The sequence below is a fragment of the Diadema antillarum genome, unplaced genomic scaffold, assembly GCF_040938485.1.
Source record: "Diadema antillarum isolate AM-2024a unplaced genomic scaffold, OU_Dant_1.0 seq00000463_RagTag, whole genome shotgun sequence".
Taxonomy (NCBI): domain Eukaryota; kingdom Metazoa; phylum Echinodermata; class Echinoidea; order Diadematoida; family Diadematidae; genus Diadema; species Diadema antillarum.
In genome coordinates, this window is record NW_027271434.1 from 677,381 (window position 1) to 697,215 (window position 19,835).

The window sequence follows — 19,835 nt, forward strand, 5'->3', positions numbered from 1 at the left end:
GGACATATACTTTAAACAAAATGACATACAATTCTATGTAATGAAATGTAACAAATTACAATTTGTACAGCAGTCATACCAAAATGCATAGCATATTGCTATGTGATACCCCGAAAATTATTCCCTCGACGCAGACAAAATTTGTGTAATCCATGGGCAAAATGTGAAAATTCGGGCCATACTGTTTACACTTTAGAGTCATCCTGCCGTCATGAATGTTCTGACATAAGTTAGAGGCAGAACGATGTGTGAATCAAATGTTTTCACTTCCATATCTACCACAAAGATTTTATAATAATTGATAACACAGAAATATATATTACAAAATGATGTTCTCTCGTGTATCTGTAACTCAGCAGGCATGAGCTTTATTACAATTGTCTGGTCACCACATGACGTTCAATGCAAACAGATGTTTGCAACGCACACAGTGATATATTTCCTGCTATGACAGCATCAATCATTTTCATGATTAGAGCCATAGCAAGCTAATATTCTACATCACACAGGAAGCTGTTATCATTTTGAGCATCTCACCATGTTCAACCCATTTAAGACTAATCCGGAGTATACTTGGGCAGGTGTTTATGGGAAATATGTGTAATAGCAAAATCAGCTCGTCCTCCATGGGTTAATAATAGAGTACAACAGAGGCGGATCAAAAAATGATAACAGGAATTTTCTTTCCAACAAATGCAGACACATCAGGCTGGCTGTCCTTTTTTTTTTTTCTTCTTCTTCTTCTTCTTCTTCTTCTTCTTCTTCTTCTTCTTCTTCTTCTTCTTTTTCTGGTAGTCAGTATGTCTTGCACATTGGAGAACAAATATTTGAAGCTAGTATGTACCACCGCTACTTTTGGTGCATGTGCTCACCTTCTGGTTTTGTAATACTCCACAGCGAGTTCCCACATAGAGGCTTGTCCTTGACAGACAAGTGTCGTAGCATTGCGCATGACGACAGTCAGTTCTTTGGTCTCACTGCCAAGAATGTCTGGGAAGGGGAAAAGAAACTATTTTTCAAATTGATCACTCTGTCATAACAGAACTGACACCCATATCATTTGCCAAGAATATGACTTTGTGAAGATGTTTATAAAATCATCATTAAACATATGTCATGCACACAAACTATAACTAGTGATTTGACAACTACATAGTGCTACAGTCAAGATATTAATTTTTTTTTCCATTTTTTCATTTTGCTTGCGTTGTTCAGTGACTACTGGTGTGCAAAATTTTATTCAGGGCCATGACGAGCTCGGAAGTATCCTCTGGAGATACTATGGCTTTGCAATTTCACATCTCCTGTGAGCTTTGTTGTGGGGTTGAGAGGATGGTGCCATTCTACTGCTAGGGATCTGCAAGTACTGTCAGCATGTAATTAGAAGGTAACTAGGTAATTCTCAACTGTTCAAAATCAGCCATTTCTGTCTCTAACAAAAACAGAAGAAGAATATTAATTCAATTATCATACAGATTATCAAAGTTAGCATAATGTGTCCATATTTTCAGTGTAGCTTGTGAATTGTTTGCAATTTTATGCACAACATTGAAAATGATACTGAACACTTGTTCATCACCATACCTCATCTTAATTGCATAGGACTGACTAGTGTGTTACAGCTTTCCATATGAGAGCTGGAATTCTACAGATTTCTTCATTTTGAAGATGATTATTCCAAGCAATGAAAAAAAATATAAATATGTATGATCACATTGAGCAAAATGCATGTTATAGACCTGATCATGTTAGATAATGACCAAGAAAAAAAAACAAGTCCATAGTGTGTCATAAACAATAAACAGCTGTGAGCTGACGCCATCATATGTGACCCACCACAAAAAAAAGGATCCGAAAGTCGCTGACGGCTGACCCAAGAAAATCAAGTTTGAAGTCAGATCATCAAAATTAGTCAAAACGATTGGATTTCTGTTTTTGACATAATTTTGCAGTCTAATGTATCGTCTATCATCTGCTAAAATCTTGAATGGTCAAAGGAAAGGCAAGAAATTAGCGTTTCTCTTGGCCATGATTTTCAATGGAATAGAAACATGTCCGAAGATTTGGTTATAGCACCGCAGATAGACTCCGCCCCTAGCAACGAGGGAGTGATCTTATTGGTCAGTGCGAGGCATCCTGGTTACTGATTGGTTGTGCGCAGACCGCTGGCGCCGAGCTTGAATGAACATCGCGGAGGTTGCTAGGAGCATGCCTTCTATTTTCAAGAGGTGAAAACTGTCTTGCCTCCCCTTGATCATGATAGCGTCGGAAAGAAAACTTTGAAGGCAGTTTTCTTGAAACACTGATTTCCTAAACCACTCGACATGCGTTAATAAAAGCATCTATATCTCCGCAACCGAGTACTTTTATGAGTCGCGTTATATATGAAATTAAAGCGGAAGAATAAGGGAATAATGTCATGTAATTTTCAGAAAATCGTCCTCCCCCAACTTTCGGATCCTTTAGTTGCAGCAGGTCACATATACTGAACCAACTACTGAATAACAATGTCCACTTTGATAGTGGTGAGGCAATTTCCATCCCATCCAGCTGACGTAAGTTGGATTGGCTATGGCGTACGAGGAACTCACCTGGCAAAACCTTTCCTACACGTTGAACCTGTTTGTTGAATTCTATGGGCCTTCGGTGTGGTATATCAGGTACATGAATGCCAACCTCACTCAGGATATGTCCAAGGCTTGCTGTTAGCAGCAGCAGGAAAGATGCATATCTATTGCAATGAAACAAAAAAAAGTGACAAAAAACAACAACAAACCGCCATTAAATACATCATATGAAAATGATTCAGTATGGCATAACCTGGAATACCATTCTACCTTGGGTTACAGCATTGTTGAGTGCCACCTCGTTTTCTTAATAATACAATTATACACATTGCTATCATAGCAGTCAAGTTCTAGCAACTGGTGATAATAATCTCAATGCCAACTCATCCCTGTTTTGACATGTTTAACATATTTACATAAGCGATAATACATTTTGTCTATTACTTTCTTATAATATCATTATAATTTTGGACAGCAAATCAAATAGAAACCATTTAACTCTACAAATTCAGTCCATGATTACTTATTTTTGTTTGTGTTCTCATTATAATGCACAGAGCAGTGCTGCTGAGCATTGCTGCTGAGCTGTACATGCATGCACCACTGATACCACCACTACAGCGGCAAGGCATTGGTGTCAAACTGTTTGGTCATTAGAGAGAGATAAAAATAATCAAATTATGGGATTTATTTGATGTATTCGCATTCATTTACTGTTGTCTTGAAATTACAAACACAACTCATTCTTGCATCTTGCATAAAGCACTACAAATTACTTTTATCCATTTTGTGGTAACTCAGGGTAGAGCACTGAAGAAAAAATAAAACTAATTCAACAAAGCAGTAAATTATTTCTAGTTGGCATATTTCAGTACCAAACATCTCATCACATGGCTTATCATGCATCGAGATTTTACAGTGATGGAAAGTCAACACATTCATAATACAAACTAGCTGTATAAGTGAGAACAGTATATGAGCATGCAGTAAAAAAACACCAATTCAAACAAGTCAGCTTATCATATACTGAATGCATTTCTTTTTTTCTTTCTTTCTTTTTCTACGCTGACCTCCTAAAGGATAGAGGATTGAATTGAAACATGCTCTGTCAGAATATCTCCTTAACCCTAAAAAGACTGGGCTATTTTGATGCCTCGCAGGACTGGGGGGGGGGGGGGGGGGGCTCATTGGGCCCCCCCTAAGATCTTGGCCGTTGACCGCGTGATCGCAAGGAAAATTGGCACGCGTGTCAACCACAAGGTAATCTACAAACCTGAATAAGTAATTATTTCACAATTATTCAAATTTATTTTTAATAAATAAATTATGCTAATTCATGCATGAAATAAAAAAAAATTGGCAGTAAATCTGTAATTAAAGGTCCAAAACTGCTAATTTTTGGTCTAGGTACTCTTTGTAGGATTCTTATTGAATGTCAATCAAAAAAACGGCAGTATCAAAATTTTTTTCTTGTGTATTTTATTGTTTTTAAAATTTCTTATGTATTTCGTTGTTTTCGACTTTTTGTCGTTTATTGCTTTTTTTTCGACGGAAATCATCGGCGACACTATTCCGATCATAAACAACATGAAATTAATTGATTTTGATCAGTAAAAGTAAAAATAATGATACATTTATGAATTTTGGTCAGAAACAGAATTTGCATGGGATTTGTACATGAAATCACGTTTTTGAGCAATTTCGGGTCTGACATGCACTTACAAAATATTGCGTAGCTTCAGAACCACGTACGTCGTGAATTTGGTCTCGAAAGTTGCGCAAGACTTAAAAGAAAAAAGTCATAAAACGTCGCGGCGCGAGATTTTTATGTTACAGATTTATCGTGAACTAGAAATGTCGCTATGGCGACTGATGCCTCCGCCATAATGCATGATTCTCCCAATAGGTGTATAGTACAATGTCTGCACATTGTGTGAAGACAGTTTCACATAACTGGCAAAATATTGATATGGCAGGTTTGTCAGAAATGTCTTGAATGTTCACTTTCCTCAAACTGGGTGTGCTATAATTGTCTAAGAGTGCAGGTACACATATTCGGGGAATTGAGGATTTTACTTGACTTCTGACCGACCCTGTTATAAGTTTATGCATTGAGTAATTTTCAAGGTATGAAGAAAGAGTGTAATTGCAGTACAAAATAGATTTTTTTTTTTCATTTAAACTGACCTTTGACCCTTAACCTTTGACCTTTGACCTTCTGGCTGGAAATTTCCCAGAGAATCTCCATTAGGTAATACATGTATATATTAAGTTTTAAAACTAATAATGCAAGCATTGCATATACTATGAGGGAAACAGTAAAATTTTGAGGAGTTGACCTTGACCTTTGACCCATGACTATTGACCCATGACCCCAAGATTCCCTAGATAATCCCTGGCAGTCAGTACATGCATATGTACCAAGTTCCATGAAGATACATTGAACCATTTGCAAGAAAAGTGAAATTGCAACATTTTCACCTAACCTTTGACCTTTTGACCTTTGACCTTATGACATGAAACTCTCTCTGGAGAATCTTTACGCAGTAGTACATGTCTACACTACGTTTCAATAAAATACCTTCAGGCATTGCATAGATATGGGGGAAATAGCAACATTTTTAGCATTTGACCTTGACCTTTTGACCTTTGACCTCTCGGCAATGTCATTAAAATCTCCTCAACTAATTGCCCCCATCATACATCATCCTTGGACCAAGTTTGGTGAAAGTTGCTTCATCCACTATTGAGTTATCACGTAAACAGATAAATTTTAGGATTTGACCTTGATCTTTGACCTTTGACCTCTGTCCGATTTCACTCAAAAACTAATCAAGTAATTGTCCTATCATACATCATCCTCGGACAAAGTTTGGTGAAATTTGCTCGATCCAGTCTTGAGTTATCGCGTACACGGATACAATTCCATGATTTGACCTTGACCTTTGACCTTTGGCCGATTTCACCCAAAATCTAATCAAGTAATTGCCCTATCATACTTTATACTTGGACCAAGTTTGGTAAAATTCCAGTCAATATTTCTCAAGTTATCGCGTAAACGAATGCGGACGGACGTACGTACGGACGGACGGACAACCCGAAAACATAATGCCTCCGGCACCACTTCGTGGCGGAGGCATAAAAATGTCAAGAGTGGCCCAAAAAGCCCCCCCTCCCCCCAGTCTTTTTAGGTTTAAACCAGCACCTTGTTGGTATTTCCCCAGGAGCAGCAAAGCCATGCCAGAGGATATTCCGGAGGTTGAGGCTTGTTGGGGGTCCCATCAGCGTCCTCAGACAAAACAACTTCAAGAAAGATTGATGATAGATACAGAAATTCTCTCACAAGTGACTGAAAACATGCTTATTACATTTTATGTGAACATATACAATCTTTTTACTGAGGTGCTGATGTCTTGTGTGTTTTTAGATGTGTGCATTTTCTTATATATATTGATGCTGTTAAAATAATGTCAACATAACAAGAAAAAAAATGCATTGCATAAAAAAAAAAAAATGCATGCCAGCCAGGCATATGACAACAGCTGAGGACACTGTATTCAGATGCTTTTTTGTGTGTTGCATTGTGACTTACTTTCTACACTAGCAGATTGACAGGACATAATGAAATGCATAAAAGGATGAATGGAAGAAGGTAATACTGGTCAGGATCAAATGTGATTGAGTCATTTTCTATTTCCATTCATCTTGCAACTTACAGCCGGAATTCCAAATATCTGCCGGAGCTCTTGTGTGACCAACAGATCTTTTAGCAGAGATGGACATGGTGAATTTTTCATCAAGTAAACCTGTAAAATAAAGAGGTTGAAAATTCTACAAAATAAATTCCATAGTGAAAGTTAAGTAAATTGTGCAGCTTTGCATGCAAGAATATGAAAAAAACAAAAACACTCACATTACACTAAATATGAAGCGTCCCCATACCATCATCCATGACCAAAACATCAAATCCTTTCACAGAGTGATGCAGATCTGTCATGTGTTGACAAACATAGTATCACAATCATTATCATCATTATCATCATCATTACCAACAGTGCTGTTATCATTACTAATTTATCTGGCATTTCAGACATAAACAGGTAAAATAAATTGGTTACATAAACAGATAAAGAAGAGTAAAGGAATACAGAGCAAAATATGGTCTGTTGGTTGGGACTACATCAAGACGAGCATGTCTGTTTTTTCACTTTCACTCAGCACGATTAAAAGAGAAAGTATTGACCCATTCTGTGATGCGCTATGTGTATTATTGGCATGGGCAGCGCCATTACTGCGGTGTCTCAGCCAACCCCCCCCCCCACTCCCCCACCCCTCTCCCTACATTAGCACGTGTGCAGAATGAAAAACTGATGCATGGTTGTTTTAGCCAATAGGCGTCTCGTACTGAGAGCGCGAATGCTTGCTTAGTGCGCGAACCTTTGTTAAAAGTGCGCGATAAACATGTTGCCCGGGGGGTGGGGGAGAGGAGGGGGGGGGGGTATGCTGGGACACCGCAATTTGAGCTAATGGCTGCGCCCAGTGCCATAAATTGTCTGCTGCCCTCAACGAACCCGAATTGGTCTATACTCACATCTCCCAGGGCCCTCTCCAATGCTGCTGTAGTGAGCAGTAGACTCATTTCAGTCCCTCTTGTGGTATCAGCCACTAAAAGCTCAAATGCAGATATGAAGACCTAAAAGCAATTCCACAGAAACTTTCATGGATTAGTTTTCATAGCAAATGGAAGCCCTCTATTATCACTAAATTGTGGAACAGAGAGTGGGGTAGATAAAAAGGAATCTTCAGACCAGAGACATTTCACTCTTCTGTCTAATCTTTAAGGTATAATGCATGGTGTATCATTATTTGTTTTAAAAAAAGTGGGGATACTTAGAGAAATGTGCTTTACATGGATGAAGAAAAGAAAGAAAACTATTTGACTCAAGGCTTTCTTTTACAATTTCAGTGGAATTTTTTGATATTCAATCTAGAGTACATCTATTTGCAGGGAATTAAATCTGAAAATTGTATGCACTCATTTGAAATAAGTCCAATAACTGGCTTCCTTTTTGTGTGCCTATGCTGTAGATGCATCTCACAAGTTTGATGTCCAAAACTACACCATTTTTACTGTATAATGAATTCACTATAGCAATGAGAACAATTATAGGTTTGACCCAATTTCTGCATATCATCTCTTCCATATATGTGAAGGATCTAAACTAAACAAAAACAAAAAAATGCACCTTGGTCTAAAACAATGATAGCATGACATTTATAATGTTCAGTGCTAAAATCCTTCCATTTTCACAAGAGCACACATATACACTGCACAGCAAGATATTTTCGCGGCGTGAAATTTTTGTGAGTTGGAGCCAATGGCCTTTTTTGCAACATGAAATTTTCCTGAATTGTCAATGGCATTCAATGCATATAGTGTAGACAAGAACTTTCACAAGCATTTTTCTTTTGCTAATCTTGTCTCTCGTGAAATTCGCAAAATCAAAATGCCCACAAACATTCCTTGTTTTACAGTTAGCATATTCATCTTACCTCTGGGCAGCCAGTCCACTTGAACCATGGTCCATACCTGGCTTCTAGCTCTGATAGACTGTTGACCATCACTCTTGAGTGAATATCTTGACACACAGGCGCAAATTTTTTCACCACATCCACAAAATCTGTCTGAGTGTCCCATGTTGCTAAATGAGGTAGGTAAATGCAAACACATTCAAACACTCTCAAGAAGGTGTTTAGTTGGTTTTTGGTGTGTGTGTGTGTTTTTTTGTTGGTTTGGTGGGTTTTTTTTTTTTTGGGGGGGGGGTGAGCATTATTCATGGCAGGAAATATACAGACTACTTTACTATAATAGGTAACTGTAATGACATGTTGGTTGGGTGTGAAAAATGTTGGGTGGCAAATAAACATCCATTGTCATGTCAATTTTTCCTCATCTCATTTTTTTTTTCTGTATTCTTTACATTCACGGGTGCATACCTATTGCACTGAATTCTTGAATATATTTCCTTTCTTTACAGTACTGAGTAATACTTAATCATTACAGTTGTAATGATCTTTCATTTCTTATAAGTATCTGCTCTTTCACACTATTTTTTTCCTTCCTACAAGACGATTATGACTGACAAATTTCAAAATGAACAAATATACCTATCTTTAGTATTTGTGTATCAGCTTGGCAATCTCTTTATTGTGTTTCTTCATACAATTTCAAAAATGTAAGACAACAAATCAAGATCTTAAGGAAACAAAATAATCATCTGATGCTTGGAGGTATTTTTAATGCTTACCGAGTTTGCCCTCAAAAGCTACTGCTGTTATGGCATCCCAATCTAGCAGACCACTTGCGTTGAGACACTGTAGCATGTCAACGCTGGTATGTACAGTTGTTCCTACATCACATACAAGATGGTGGACATTTGGGGAAAGAAATGTCTCATATGCCATATCTTTGGATGAAGCTGTTGCAGTCGTGTCTGTCTCTTTATCTGATGCCATCTCACATACCTTGGAGAAGAGAGAGAAAAAGAAGAAAAAAAAGACTGTGACATATACAAAAATACAAAAAGTCATATAAAAGTAACCCCCCCCCCCTACAAATAATTTGAAAAAAAAAATGTCTTCAGCTTGAAATTAATTATATAGGTCCTATAGCTGAAAATAATATTTCCAGCAAAGTATACTTCTACTTCTACCTGGATACTCAGCAACGTCCAAGACTGGATATATTACGCCGAGGTGTAACTTGAGTGCATGTGAAGCCGGTGGTGCATAATATGTACAGGTGCAAGTAAAAAACCATCCCTTGGAGCTAGTTGGATGAGATGTGTGCCCTGAAGACGCCCACGGATGGAGCTGTGATGACGTCTACCGGCAAATCATTCCACAGCCTCACAGCTGTAGGCATGAAAGAGTATTTACACACATCTTTGGTAGAGTATGTTGTTAGAGGCTGAAATCTAGCTGGATGATAACTTCTCAATCTCGTGTTGGACATTGGACATAGGGGTGAGAAAGTTAGGGGGAATGAAGTCTTTGCTGGATTCCAGAGTCCTAGGGTGTGCAGATTCCATACTTTGGGTTATTACGATTACATAATATCTCATATGTCTTTTATGTGGTTCCCCCTAAAAAGATACCATGACTCATTTTAATTTGACACCCATCAAGTGTCATCCTCTTTTAGAATGTTGGAAAAGAATCCCCCAAATGCAATTTTACTGGGGTAAAAACAAAAAAAGTCTTTCCAACTGAGAGTAGATCTATACATTCTAAAACTGCACATTATGCAGAGCATAAGCCCAACACGCAACACGTAGCCTTTAGTTTGGACCAAGGCCAAGAGAAGAATGCCGCAGCAGATAGGTAACCACCGCACTACCACGTACCACAGAACAGCAACTGGCACTGAAAGTGGGTGGTCATCGATCCTATTAATCAAAACTTGTCGAAGTTACAACAGTTCATTCTCTCTTGACGTGAAATACAGTACATGGGGAGGTATACCAGAAGATAGACTGGCTATGCTTGTTCAATGTAAATTACTAGATCTCGGACAGATCCACACTGCATCAAAACGTCGTGGACCACCAGCCCCCACTGTGAAAAATCAGTAAAATACGTTTGACGTAACTAACACAGAATTGTACGCGTCGGACTGCATCCTTTACGCTCTTCCTGACACACCACACAACTCGCATAGCCTTCAGATATTTCTCTTCCATAGTGACTAGTAACACAGTTCCATTTTGATAAAAGGCTTTCAACAAACAGATAAATAAATAATTACTTACATTTGTCAAATTTCACCACAAATATTGATGATTTTGGCGTTTTGTTCTAACGTTAAGTCTGGTTCTACAGCAAAATTACGCCACAGCCTGTCGTCTGCTGCGTCGATAGAGGGTGACAAACAAAAACGAGTGGCGGCGGTTGCCGGACGCATCGCGCACTGTATAGCATCGATCAGCCTAAGTCGATATTTTCTGTATTATCTGTCACTCACAGATGCTCGATGCCCATGTGTTATGCATGTACTAGTATTTTGTAGAAACGATATGATTGTAATTGATGGAGGGGTCTCAGGTTCTCTGCAATCTGATTGGCTGATGGACATGTAAGAGTATTTATGATCTAGGTGTCAACACGCATTCATATTATTGCTTTTCCTATCATGTGTCCGGTTGAATTGAGCCAAACAGATTTGTGCATGACCATGTGAGAGTAAATTTCTTGCAGCGTTCTCTTTTGATTCACACGTCAATGCTCATAAGAACAGTGATATAAGAATCCGTTTGATTTTTATTCCTGTCTATTCCATGTGAAGCAAGATAGGGATTAATTTTCCCGGAGTATAGTACTGTATATTCCCTACCATGTTTGAAATGGTAATTATTACTTACTGCTTAGCATGAGGAATGTAATATATATATAATCTCATAACCATCTTATTCACAGCAATAACTGTATCACGTACCAATGCAAAGTGCCATAGAAAATACCCACCTATCGGCATACCCAAATTACAACCGGAGTTGTGTTAGTTACATTTATGTAAATCCAATATGCCGCACCAGGCTTCAGTGAAAAAAAAAACAAAAAACAAAAAAAACAAATCCATTTAAATAACTGTCCACATTTGATTTATGCTGTAAATTGCACATTTTACATGAATCTACTAAATAGTATCAACACGAACAAATCATCTGCACTTCCAGAGTGTCCACTAATAGTCGAGTTCATTTCCATAAACTGTGTATTCAGTTGGTTTCTCGAAGGAAAACGAATTGTCAAGCGCCATCTAGAGTTTGCATTCCGTTCAGTCAATATACTTCAATTTACAGAGTACGTCATACACAAGGCCCTTCATCGTGATCTTTGCTCTACGATAACACCCTTATATTGCAGATATCAGAAGACACTCTTAATCCAGCTATTTTGATCAGTTCTCTCTTTTTTAGATTTTGAGGGTTTCTTTCGAGATTTTAAGATTATTGCTGTTTGATCGATTGAATGGTGGCCACAATATCAGGAACTTTTTTAGCTATCAGATTGTGAATACTATAAATATTTCACCACTTGCTTTTTTCTTTAAAACAACAACAATACTTGCTTAGTAGATTCATTTGTTTCTCCTCCACAAATGCACAGAGCTATGTCACAATTAATGTAGAAAAACAAAGTAGAGTGGAAAACACAGTGAAAACAATCTCACTGCTTCTTGCACAAAATACTTTATATGCTGTTACACAGCAAATCACAGCATTTAGAATGCAATTACTGCTCTACTCACGATAAAAGTCTCTTACCAACTTGCAAGTTAACTCCATGTGATCAGTAAACTATAGGTAGGCCTATGCGTATTGTAGTATTCGTCGAAGTATATCTACTTGTGTGTTCTAACTCATTTGGATAAGATTTAATTTGGGAAGCTACAATTGAATCTTGTTATATACTCTCATTTATACATAATACATTAACCAAACAAACAAAAATGGACCCAAAAAAACCTTGGAGGTGGAGGTTGATGATACTCTCACTTATATATTGATTTTCTCACTTACTCATTAAATTTCACTGTGTTGCTCCACGTTCGAAAGTAACACAAACAAAATATATTTGTAACATTATACAATATTACATTGTACATAATACCGATGTGCACAAGAACCATGCAAAACATTACCAACAACAACGAAAACAAAGGGACAAAGTTTTGTGAAATAGCATTTTATTGTGTGGGTAAATCTTGTGAGACAATGAGATAGAAAGTGAAAGGAATGAGCCTAATGAAGAAAAATGATTGTTGAGAATAGGCTAATCAGAAGAAATGTTGGGTCTCATAGTGTGCGAGAAGAATCAGATATCTGTATTGCAGGAAAGTAAGGTGAGAGAGAGAGACGGGGGGGGGGGGGTGCAGACCAAGGGGAACCAACAAAGGATAATTTGATTTGAAAGATACTTAGACTAATATTTTAACATGAAAATATGATTAAATTAACGAAGAGTTTGAAATATATGGAACACTTCTTGATCGAAAACGGAAAGTTCTTGAAATCAAGAAATTATCAAAGGAATAGAAACAAGGAATCATCGGATAAAACGGAAGAATTTACATTTCACAGGACCACTAATTGTAGTACACCTTAACCCAGCCGGAAAAGAAATAAATGTATGTTCTCAAATAGATATCATGGCAGTGAAATGTTAAGGGTCTATGTTGACAGAGCCATAACAGTGCGGAAACAGTACGTACCACTTTTCCACATCAGATGCATCAGGACAGAATATCTAGCTATCATTTGAGCCATTGGAAAGGCTCTTCGGAAACCACATGCAATGGTCAAGGGGTAAACCAAAGTGACCAGAAAATATACTAACTTAAGTTAACAATTACTGGTCAATGTTGTCTAAACACATGGGAAATAACATGCCTTTTGAATTATCAGCGACTTTGGGGACAAAGGGGAAACGGTTTCCGAGTACATTCAGCGAAACGCGTTTCATTGCCCAATGTTTACGTGGACACGTAGGTCTTCTGTGTGCGCATAGTGTTAGCATGACAGTTACATAAAGGATTAATTACGTCTTCAAGACCAGGGTCCTACCACGAAACCCTCTTTTTTCTCTCTCGCTCAGAATGACCGTTATTTTTAGAAGGGGTGATGCAGACAATGGTCGGTAGGTCAGCCACCTCAAATGGCCGAGAATTCTATGAATTATAACCATACATGCAGGGTCATCGACTGCGTGGACAACTCAACCTGAAGAGTATAGACGACTTTTGAGAGTGACTTGTGGTGTGGCATAGATACAATCCAATTTGTAGCAAGCGGAGTTGCCTTACCCTTACAAGTCTTTATCCCAGCGCCTCGGGTAAAGGACATAATATACAAAATAAATGATAATTCTCGCAGATTGTAATAGCCCTTTCAGAGACTCTTTGTTTTTTACTTGTCTGAATGCTAACAGGGTTTTTTTTTCTATGTGCATTTGTTAGTATCGCTACCTTATTCTGCGCGGTCATGTTAGAAACTTGAGAACTGGCAAAGTAACAGTTGAGGAAGGGAAAGAGGCCTGAAGAGGAAACCTGAAGAGGTACATGTATACAGTATCGCATATAATTTGGATTGGTCACCGGAACTATTCACATGATCCGTAAACATAAACTGTGAGATTTTCCGCCTTTCTCGGCTTGCAGACTATAACATCACTTTGAGCATCATGCCAGGAACATCCACACGCATTTTTCGTGCACCCGCGTTTAACATGATAGCAAATGATAGTAGCTGGCCTATACCTCAATGATAGCTTTTCAGTGAGAGGGGGTTAGACACAAAGAAGCATGCATACCAATGCCAGGCAAGCAGAAATGGCAGATCCAGACAATCGTGTCCTACAAGGGATACGTTTCGTTATGCCATCGAAATGGGGGAAATTATAGTTAATTCCCGCCAGATGCCGTTCGTAATCTGTTTCGAACGATTCGACATCCATCCATCACGAACACATGGCGGAACAGAACGAGGAACCACTAAAATGTTTTCTGTTTGGTGACCATGGGCCTAGCAACCGTAGTGCGGTACTCGCATCCAAGAAAGACATCCACCGACGAACCTATACTACATACGCGGAAGTTGTGACGTCTTACTTGATGGGTGAAATGGAGTACTACGAGTACGGAAATGGGCTCATTTAAATAATATGCTTGTACATAATTGCTTTATGAAACGGTATACGTAGTGAGATTACATTCCACGGATACCAGTATTCAAAACATCAGTCAGTTAAGAGAAATGGCTTTGTCAAAAAAATCATACATTTTTTTTTTCCAGCAACGTGATTTCGTCTTTAATCAATCGCGAGCTTCTTTGGGTAATAATTTCCCTACACTGACGTCATTCCACTTTTAAAATACCAAGTGCAACAATGAATGGTTATTACATTTATATGATCATTCCGCGCGGAAGTTCTAATATGCAATAGTTGATAAAGCATGACTTTAATCAAGAATCACCAGAGAACAAGAAAATACTGTGGTTATGTTATCCGTATTGCATATTAAATTGTTGTTTTCGAGATGATAATGACGTCAATTATTACAGGGTCTGACTTATGAGATACTCGTTAATCGAAAACAACAAGATATCTTTCAACCATGTTGTGTTCAATCTTGAACAACGACCATTCCAAAACATGCCAAAAATAGAAGATGTTATTGCCTTGTCATGCAAGCAAAAATCTTGCGCCACCACAATCATACTACCAGAGCAAAATATAACTGATTTTCTTGATGCCAAGTGAAGTGGCATAGTTCTATAACTTAGTGATGCTGCTCTGACGAAAGCACAGTAAAGTAGAAGGAAACACTTGATTCTAGCTGTTACGCTAACGTTGCTTGAATGAAAATAGCAACACGTTGTAATTACCCAAAATCGTGACATCACTGCTTGAAAATTATCTTAATGAAATCCCAACGACAGAGAATTATTGACCGAGAAGTAAGTAGATGGAACTGCTTTTAGCATTAATTAAGCTCACAAAGAGATGCCCTTGAGAGGGTAAGACAGCCAGAGAGATAAAGAATGCGGGAGGGAAGGAAGAGAGATGGAGTGAGCAATATCCATTATGTATAACGAGACACAGAAAGGAAAAAAAGACAGACAGATAGACAATAGATAGATAGATAATAAATAGATAGATAGATAGATAGATAGATAGATAGATAGATAGAAAGATAGATAGATAGATAGAAAGATAGATGGATAGATAGATTGATACTAGATAGATAGATAGATAGATAGATAGATAGATGGATAGAAAGATAGATAGATAGATAGATAGATAGATAGATAGATAATAGATAGATAGATAGATAGATAGATAGATAGATAGATAGATAGATAGATACGGAGAGAAAGAGATAGATGGAGATGGAGAGAAAGGGGAGAGAGAGAGAGAGAAAGAAAGAAGACATTTGGAAATAAATTCCGATACCAGGGTGGGTGGTTATCCACGCAGACGACAAATTTTTAGCGCCTTAATTAAACCGGGACGATCGCCGTGATCGTGTCGACGGGGCACCTTCCCTCGTTGTGATCACATTAATGACAAAATGGGATTTATGCGGCGCTGCAATCGTCTTGCATCCTCTATCGTCAGAGCGGGTTGCATCCACACGCACACTCTCTTTTCAGATGAGGTGCGTTCACACTCACGCACTCGTTCTTTCATTCTCATCACGTACACCGTGCATCAATATGTCCGTTTTTATTCCGCCGCTTGTGAAGCCTACCTACAATGTAAAGAAGAGCACAGTCCGTTCGATACGGTGTCGGCTGAAAATTTATGGGCATTTTGTGTCTCTGGTTCAATGTAACAATTTCGGAGAAAATTGCAGTAATGACGAATAAACACATTTAAAACAAAGCGGGTATGTTCATGTGCAAACTGTTTCATAAAAAGTCCATAGAAAATAGAATGCACTCTTGTCAGTATTTGTGTTTGTTTATAGTATAGCAAAGGAGCTCCTCACAGTTTGAATTGCTTGATTGTTTGCTGTTGTTGTTATTGTTGTTTGTTTTGTTTTGTTTTGTTTTGTTTTTGTTTTTGTTTTTGTTTTTTGTTTGTTTGTTGTTTTTGTGTTTTTTTTTTGTTTTGTTTTTTTTTGGGGGGGGGAGTTCCATGGAAGTAAAGTCAATACCGTTGGCTCACAGATCGCAAGAGCCATGATTCCCTTGGGAGGTATACTTTGTGATTATCAAACTTTTTGTTCTTAAAAGAGAACTCTAATCGTTGTTCACATAATCCTAGAAGGCTGTTCGAACAAAAACACGCAGAAAATAAAAAACAAGCAAACAAAGAAACGAATATACATATATAATATGTATATGTCTTTGTGTATGTGTTTGTGCGCGTGTGGGAGTGTATAGTGAACATATCACACTCATGTTGATTTGGTGGAATCACTACATCTTTTTTCCATCTCTCATTCAGTCAGCTGTGTGTGAATGCCGCACCAAAGTCGCTGCCATCGAGCCATGTCGTCACACCGATCAATCATGGTTTAGAACGTCGTGTACACGGCTTATTCGACGCCATTTGTCGGCGGCCATTCGCCACCTTGATTGGTCCCACGCACATGCAGACTCCAACCGATGGTCGAGCGCAAGGTGGCGTGGTGAAGCGGTACGGTCCAGGCTCCAGTGAGACACCGGTGGGGCTGTAGTTTGCGTCAGCTGCTCATGTTCCATGACTTGCCTTTTTGTTTTTGTCTCTACTTTGTTTCGACATTAACATATGAATAGCCTGTTGAGCTCTTAACAATAATATTGTAATATACACATACATTCTCAAAGTATTGCGTTCTTTATACTATTTTCAGGGCTGTTTTGTTTGTTTTCTTCGAGGCAATTGTTTTGTTTCCGCGTCGATTTTGACGTAAACAATTGCTCCTTGGGGAATTTATGTTACTCTTTCGAGCCGGAAGAATGGACATGTTGTTTTCAAGATTCGACCGGTCCTTCTATGATTGACAAATGAGTAGTATCAGAAAAATAGTAATTCCTGTGCTACCTAAAGAAAATCAAAAGTTTATTTTTGAAAGAAGTGTCTGTGATGAGAGTTCGGTAGGAAAATCCAAAGAGTTAGAGGGACAAAGACAAAAGAAGAAATCAAAGGGAGTCGCGTCTAAAGTTCAATTTCAAGTTTATTTCTTTTTCTCCATCACCAACTCAATAAATAGCACATAAGTAAAATCGAAATCATAATATGAGGAAAGAGATGTAAATATAAGTAATAAAAATCTGTGTGCATTAAACTATTGATGAGAATGAAAGAATTGAAACATTTGGGGCATTTTAAATGTCATCATTCAGGGCATTCCAAAATCTCGGTTCGTCATATGTAAACGTGTTTTGTGCGTATAAGTGACCTTACAAAAGGTTTTTTGAAACTCTCCAGATCGCCTGGTAGGATATTTAAGAATGAATAGATTTGTATGAAACCTAGTAGTACGTGTAGGCCTAGATAAGGCAGGTAAACTGCTGATTTTGAAAATAAACATATTGTCTGCAAGCAAATGACATTTGGCCACGGTTTTGAAAAGAAAATGTGAGATGGATGATTCACCTTAAAGGACAAGTTCACCCTTATGTACATGTGAACTAAGAAAAAACAGCAATATTAATATATCAGTGAAAATTTGAGGAAAATCGGACAATCCGTTCAAAAGTTATACATTTTTGAAGTTTCAGTGCCGCCATCGCTGGATGAGAAACTATTACAGCTTGTGATGTCAACTGTGTAGAACGAAATAAAGAAAATATTAAAAAATAAATTAACATATTTTCACTTTTCTCGCACAATAAAAGAGAACTTGACTTGCCTCTTTCAGAAAGAAGGGGAAATAATGTTACTCATGACATACGTCAGTGACAAGTTGAACGAGTTGAACAAGGTGAGCTTGAATTAAAAAAAAATCAACTTTGTGAAATTCTCTTTATATTTTCCTTATATCGTTCCACGCATGTGACATCATAAAAATGTAGTAGTCTTCTCATCCAGCAGTGACTGCGCAGAAACTTCAAAAATTCATATCTTTTGAACAGATTGTCTGATGTTCCTTAATGTTTCACTGATGTGTTCTACTAATATGAAGGTGGGCTTATCTTTTAAAAGGAAAATCTGATTGATTGATGATCAATAACAAATATGTTGGTTTGATGACGATAAGAAAATGAAAATTGTGTTGCAGAGTCATACGATTTTTTTGCATCTTAATATGCTTTTGAAATCGATGATAATTTTTTTTCTTATTTTCCATTCTGAAATTTCTCTAATGTGAACGTTTCCTGACCATTCTCGAACAGTTAATTCGTTTATGTGAGGTTGGCGTTTATGTGTGTGTGTTAGGGGGGACTTTTTGATTGTTGATTACAATTCTTTTCTCTTTCTTTGATATACTTTGCTTTTTGTTTAGCTGTTTTGTGTAATGTTTTCCTCATCAACCCGCTTGGCGAATCACAAAACAGCATCATTATGTTAATGAGAATTGATGTGATAAAGTCATTCACTTGCTTCGTCTGCCCCCAGAAATAATTATGAACTCATGATTTTTGGTTCATCACTAGCTGCAACATTGTAATTCATTGATGCTATTAGCATCCTATCAGTCATCAAATGCTCTAAAGGCACATATAGAATAATTCTGCATATATTATATGTTGTTGGCATATTGTTTTTCGAGTGATCCACATCTTACAAACTCCGCTTTTCAATAGATCACGACTCTTTTCGCCATGTTTACCTATTTTGTCATCATTGCAAAGTGTGCATTGTTTTCCTGTCACAAAATGATTCTTACATGTATTTTGCATTATATTTCATGACTTGTATTTCTTTCAAATCATTAAACAATATTGATTGTCAAATGTATACATTGTATTACTTTTCACGTTTTGTTGGATAGAAATAAAGTATAATGGAATTGAAACTGAATTATTAGTCCCGCCCTTCATCCCTACTCCATCCTTCTCTCCCTCTTCCCTATCCCCTCTTTCTCTTTCACACACACACACACACACACACACACATACACACACACATACACACACACACACACACACTCTCTCTCTCTCTCTCTCTCACACACACACACATACACACAAACAAACAAACAGACAGACAACGCAACTGATTCAACTTGTTCTACAAAGATTACAATCTTGACAGATGTCCAGCGTTTCGGACGTAGCCATGCACATCATCTTTCCGACATTGACACAATTATTGACACAATTCTTGACACAATTAAGTGCACTTGACCTACATAACTGATGCAAATTTCATGGAGACCCGCCCAGTTTTTATTTTGGATTTGTTTTCATCAACCTTGATTTAAAAACTGATTATTATCTGATATGTTTGCGACTAACAAAAATGGAATTGCGAGTGGTGATTGGCGGGTGGTAGTTAAGTTTCCACCTACCAATAGTGTATCACAGGCAACACGCTTTAATTGATCGTTGGTGACAGTAGAAATTAAGCGCAAGTGATCATTGCCAATCAGGTAAGTAAATCAGAATACCTCAAAGGACAAAACATGGACAACAAACACTCATAAGATAACACACTTCCAATCATGCAAATGCATAGTTTATTGTTTTCATTTAATATCAAGCACAGAAAAATATGATGACATTGTCAATGACATAGCAATGCTTATAATTCTGGGCAATTATTACTGGTTTG

General features: G+C 37.7%; 1 protein-coding gene across 1 annotated transcript in view; it reads right to left on the minus strand.

Annotated features, from left to right (window-relative positions):
* Window positions 1–10,428, minus strand: part of LOC139733247 (endoplasmic reticulum membrane-associated RNA degradation protein-like) — a 50,172-nt gene extending 39,744 nt beyond the window's left edge. The window contains exons 1-8 of the mRNA XM_071644087.1: window positions 10,379–10,428; window positions 8,876–9,092; window positions 8,121–8,269; window positions 7,159–7,260; window positions 6,284–6,373; window positions 5,773–5,870; window positions 2,592–2,731; window positions 873–990 (exon numbers count right to left, since the gene is read on the minus strand). Of these exons, the coding sequence (XP_071500188.1) occupies window positions 873–990; window positions 2,592–2,731; window positions 5,773–5,870; window positions 6,284–6,373; window positions 7,159–7,260; window positions 8,121–8,269; window positions 8,876–9,083 (905 nt within the window). The 5' untranslated portion in view covers window positions 9,084–9,092; window positions 10,379–10,428. The remainder of the gene's footprint in view (window positions 1–872; window positions 991–2,591; window positions 2,732–5,772; window positions 5,871–6,283; window positions 6,374–7,158; window positions 7,261–8,120; window positions 8,270–8,875; window positions 9,093–10,378) is intronic.
* Between the last annotated feature and the right edge of the window lie 9,407 nt (window positions 10,429–19,835).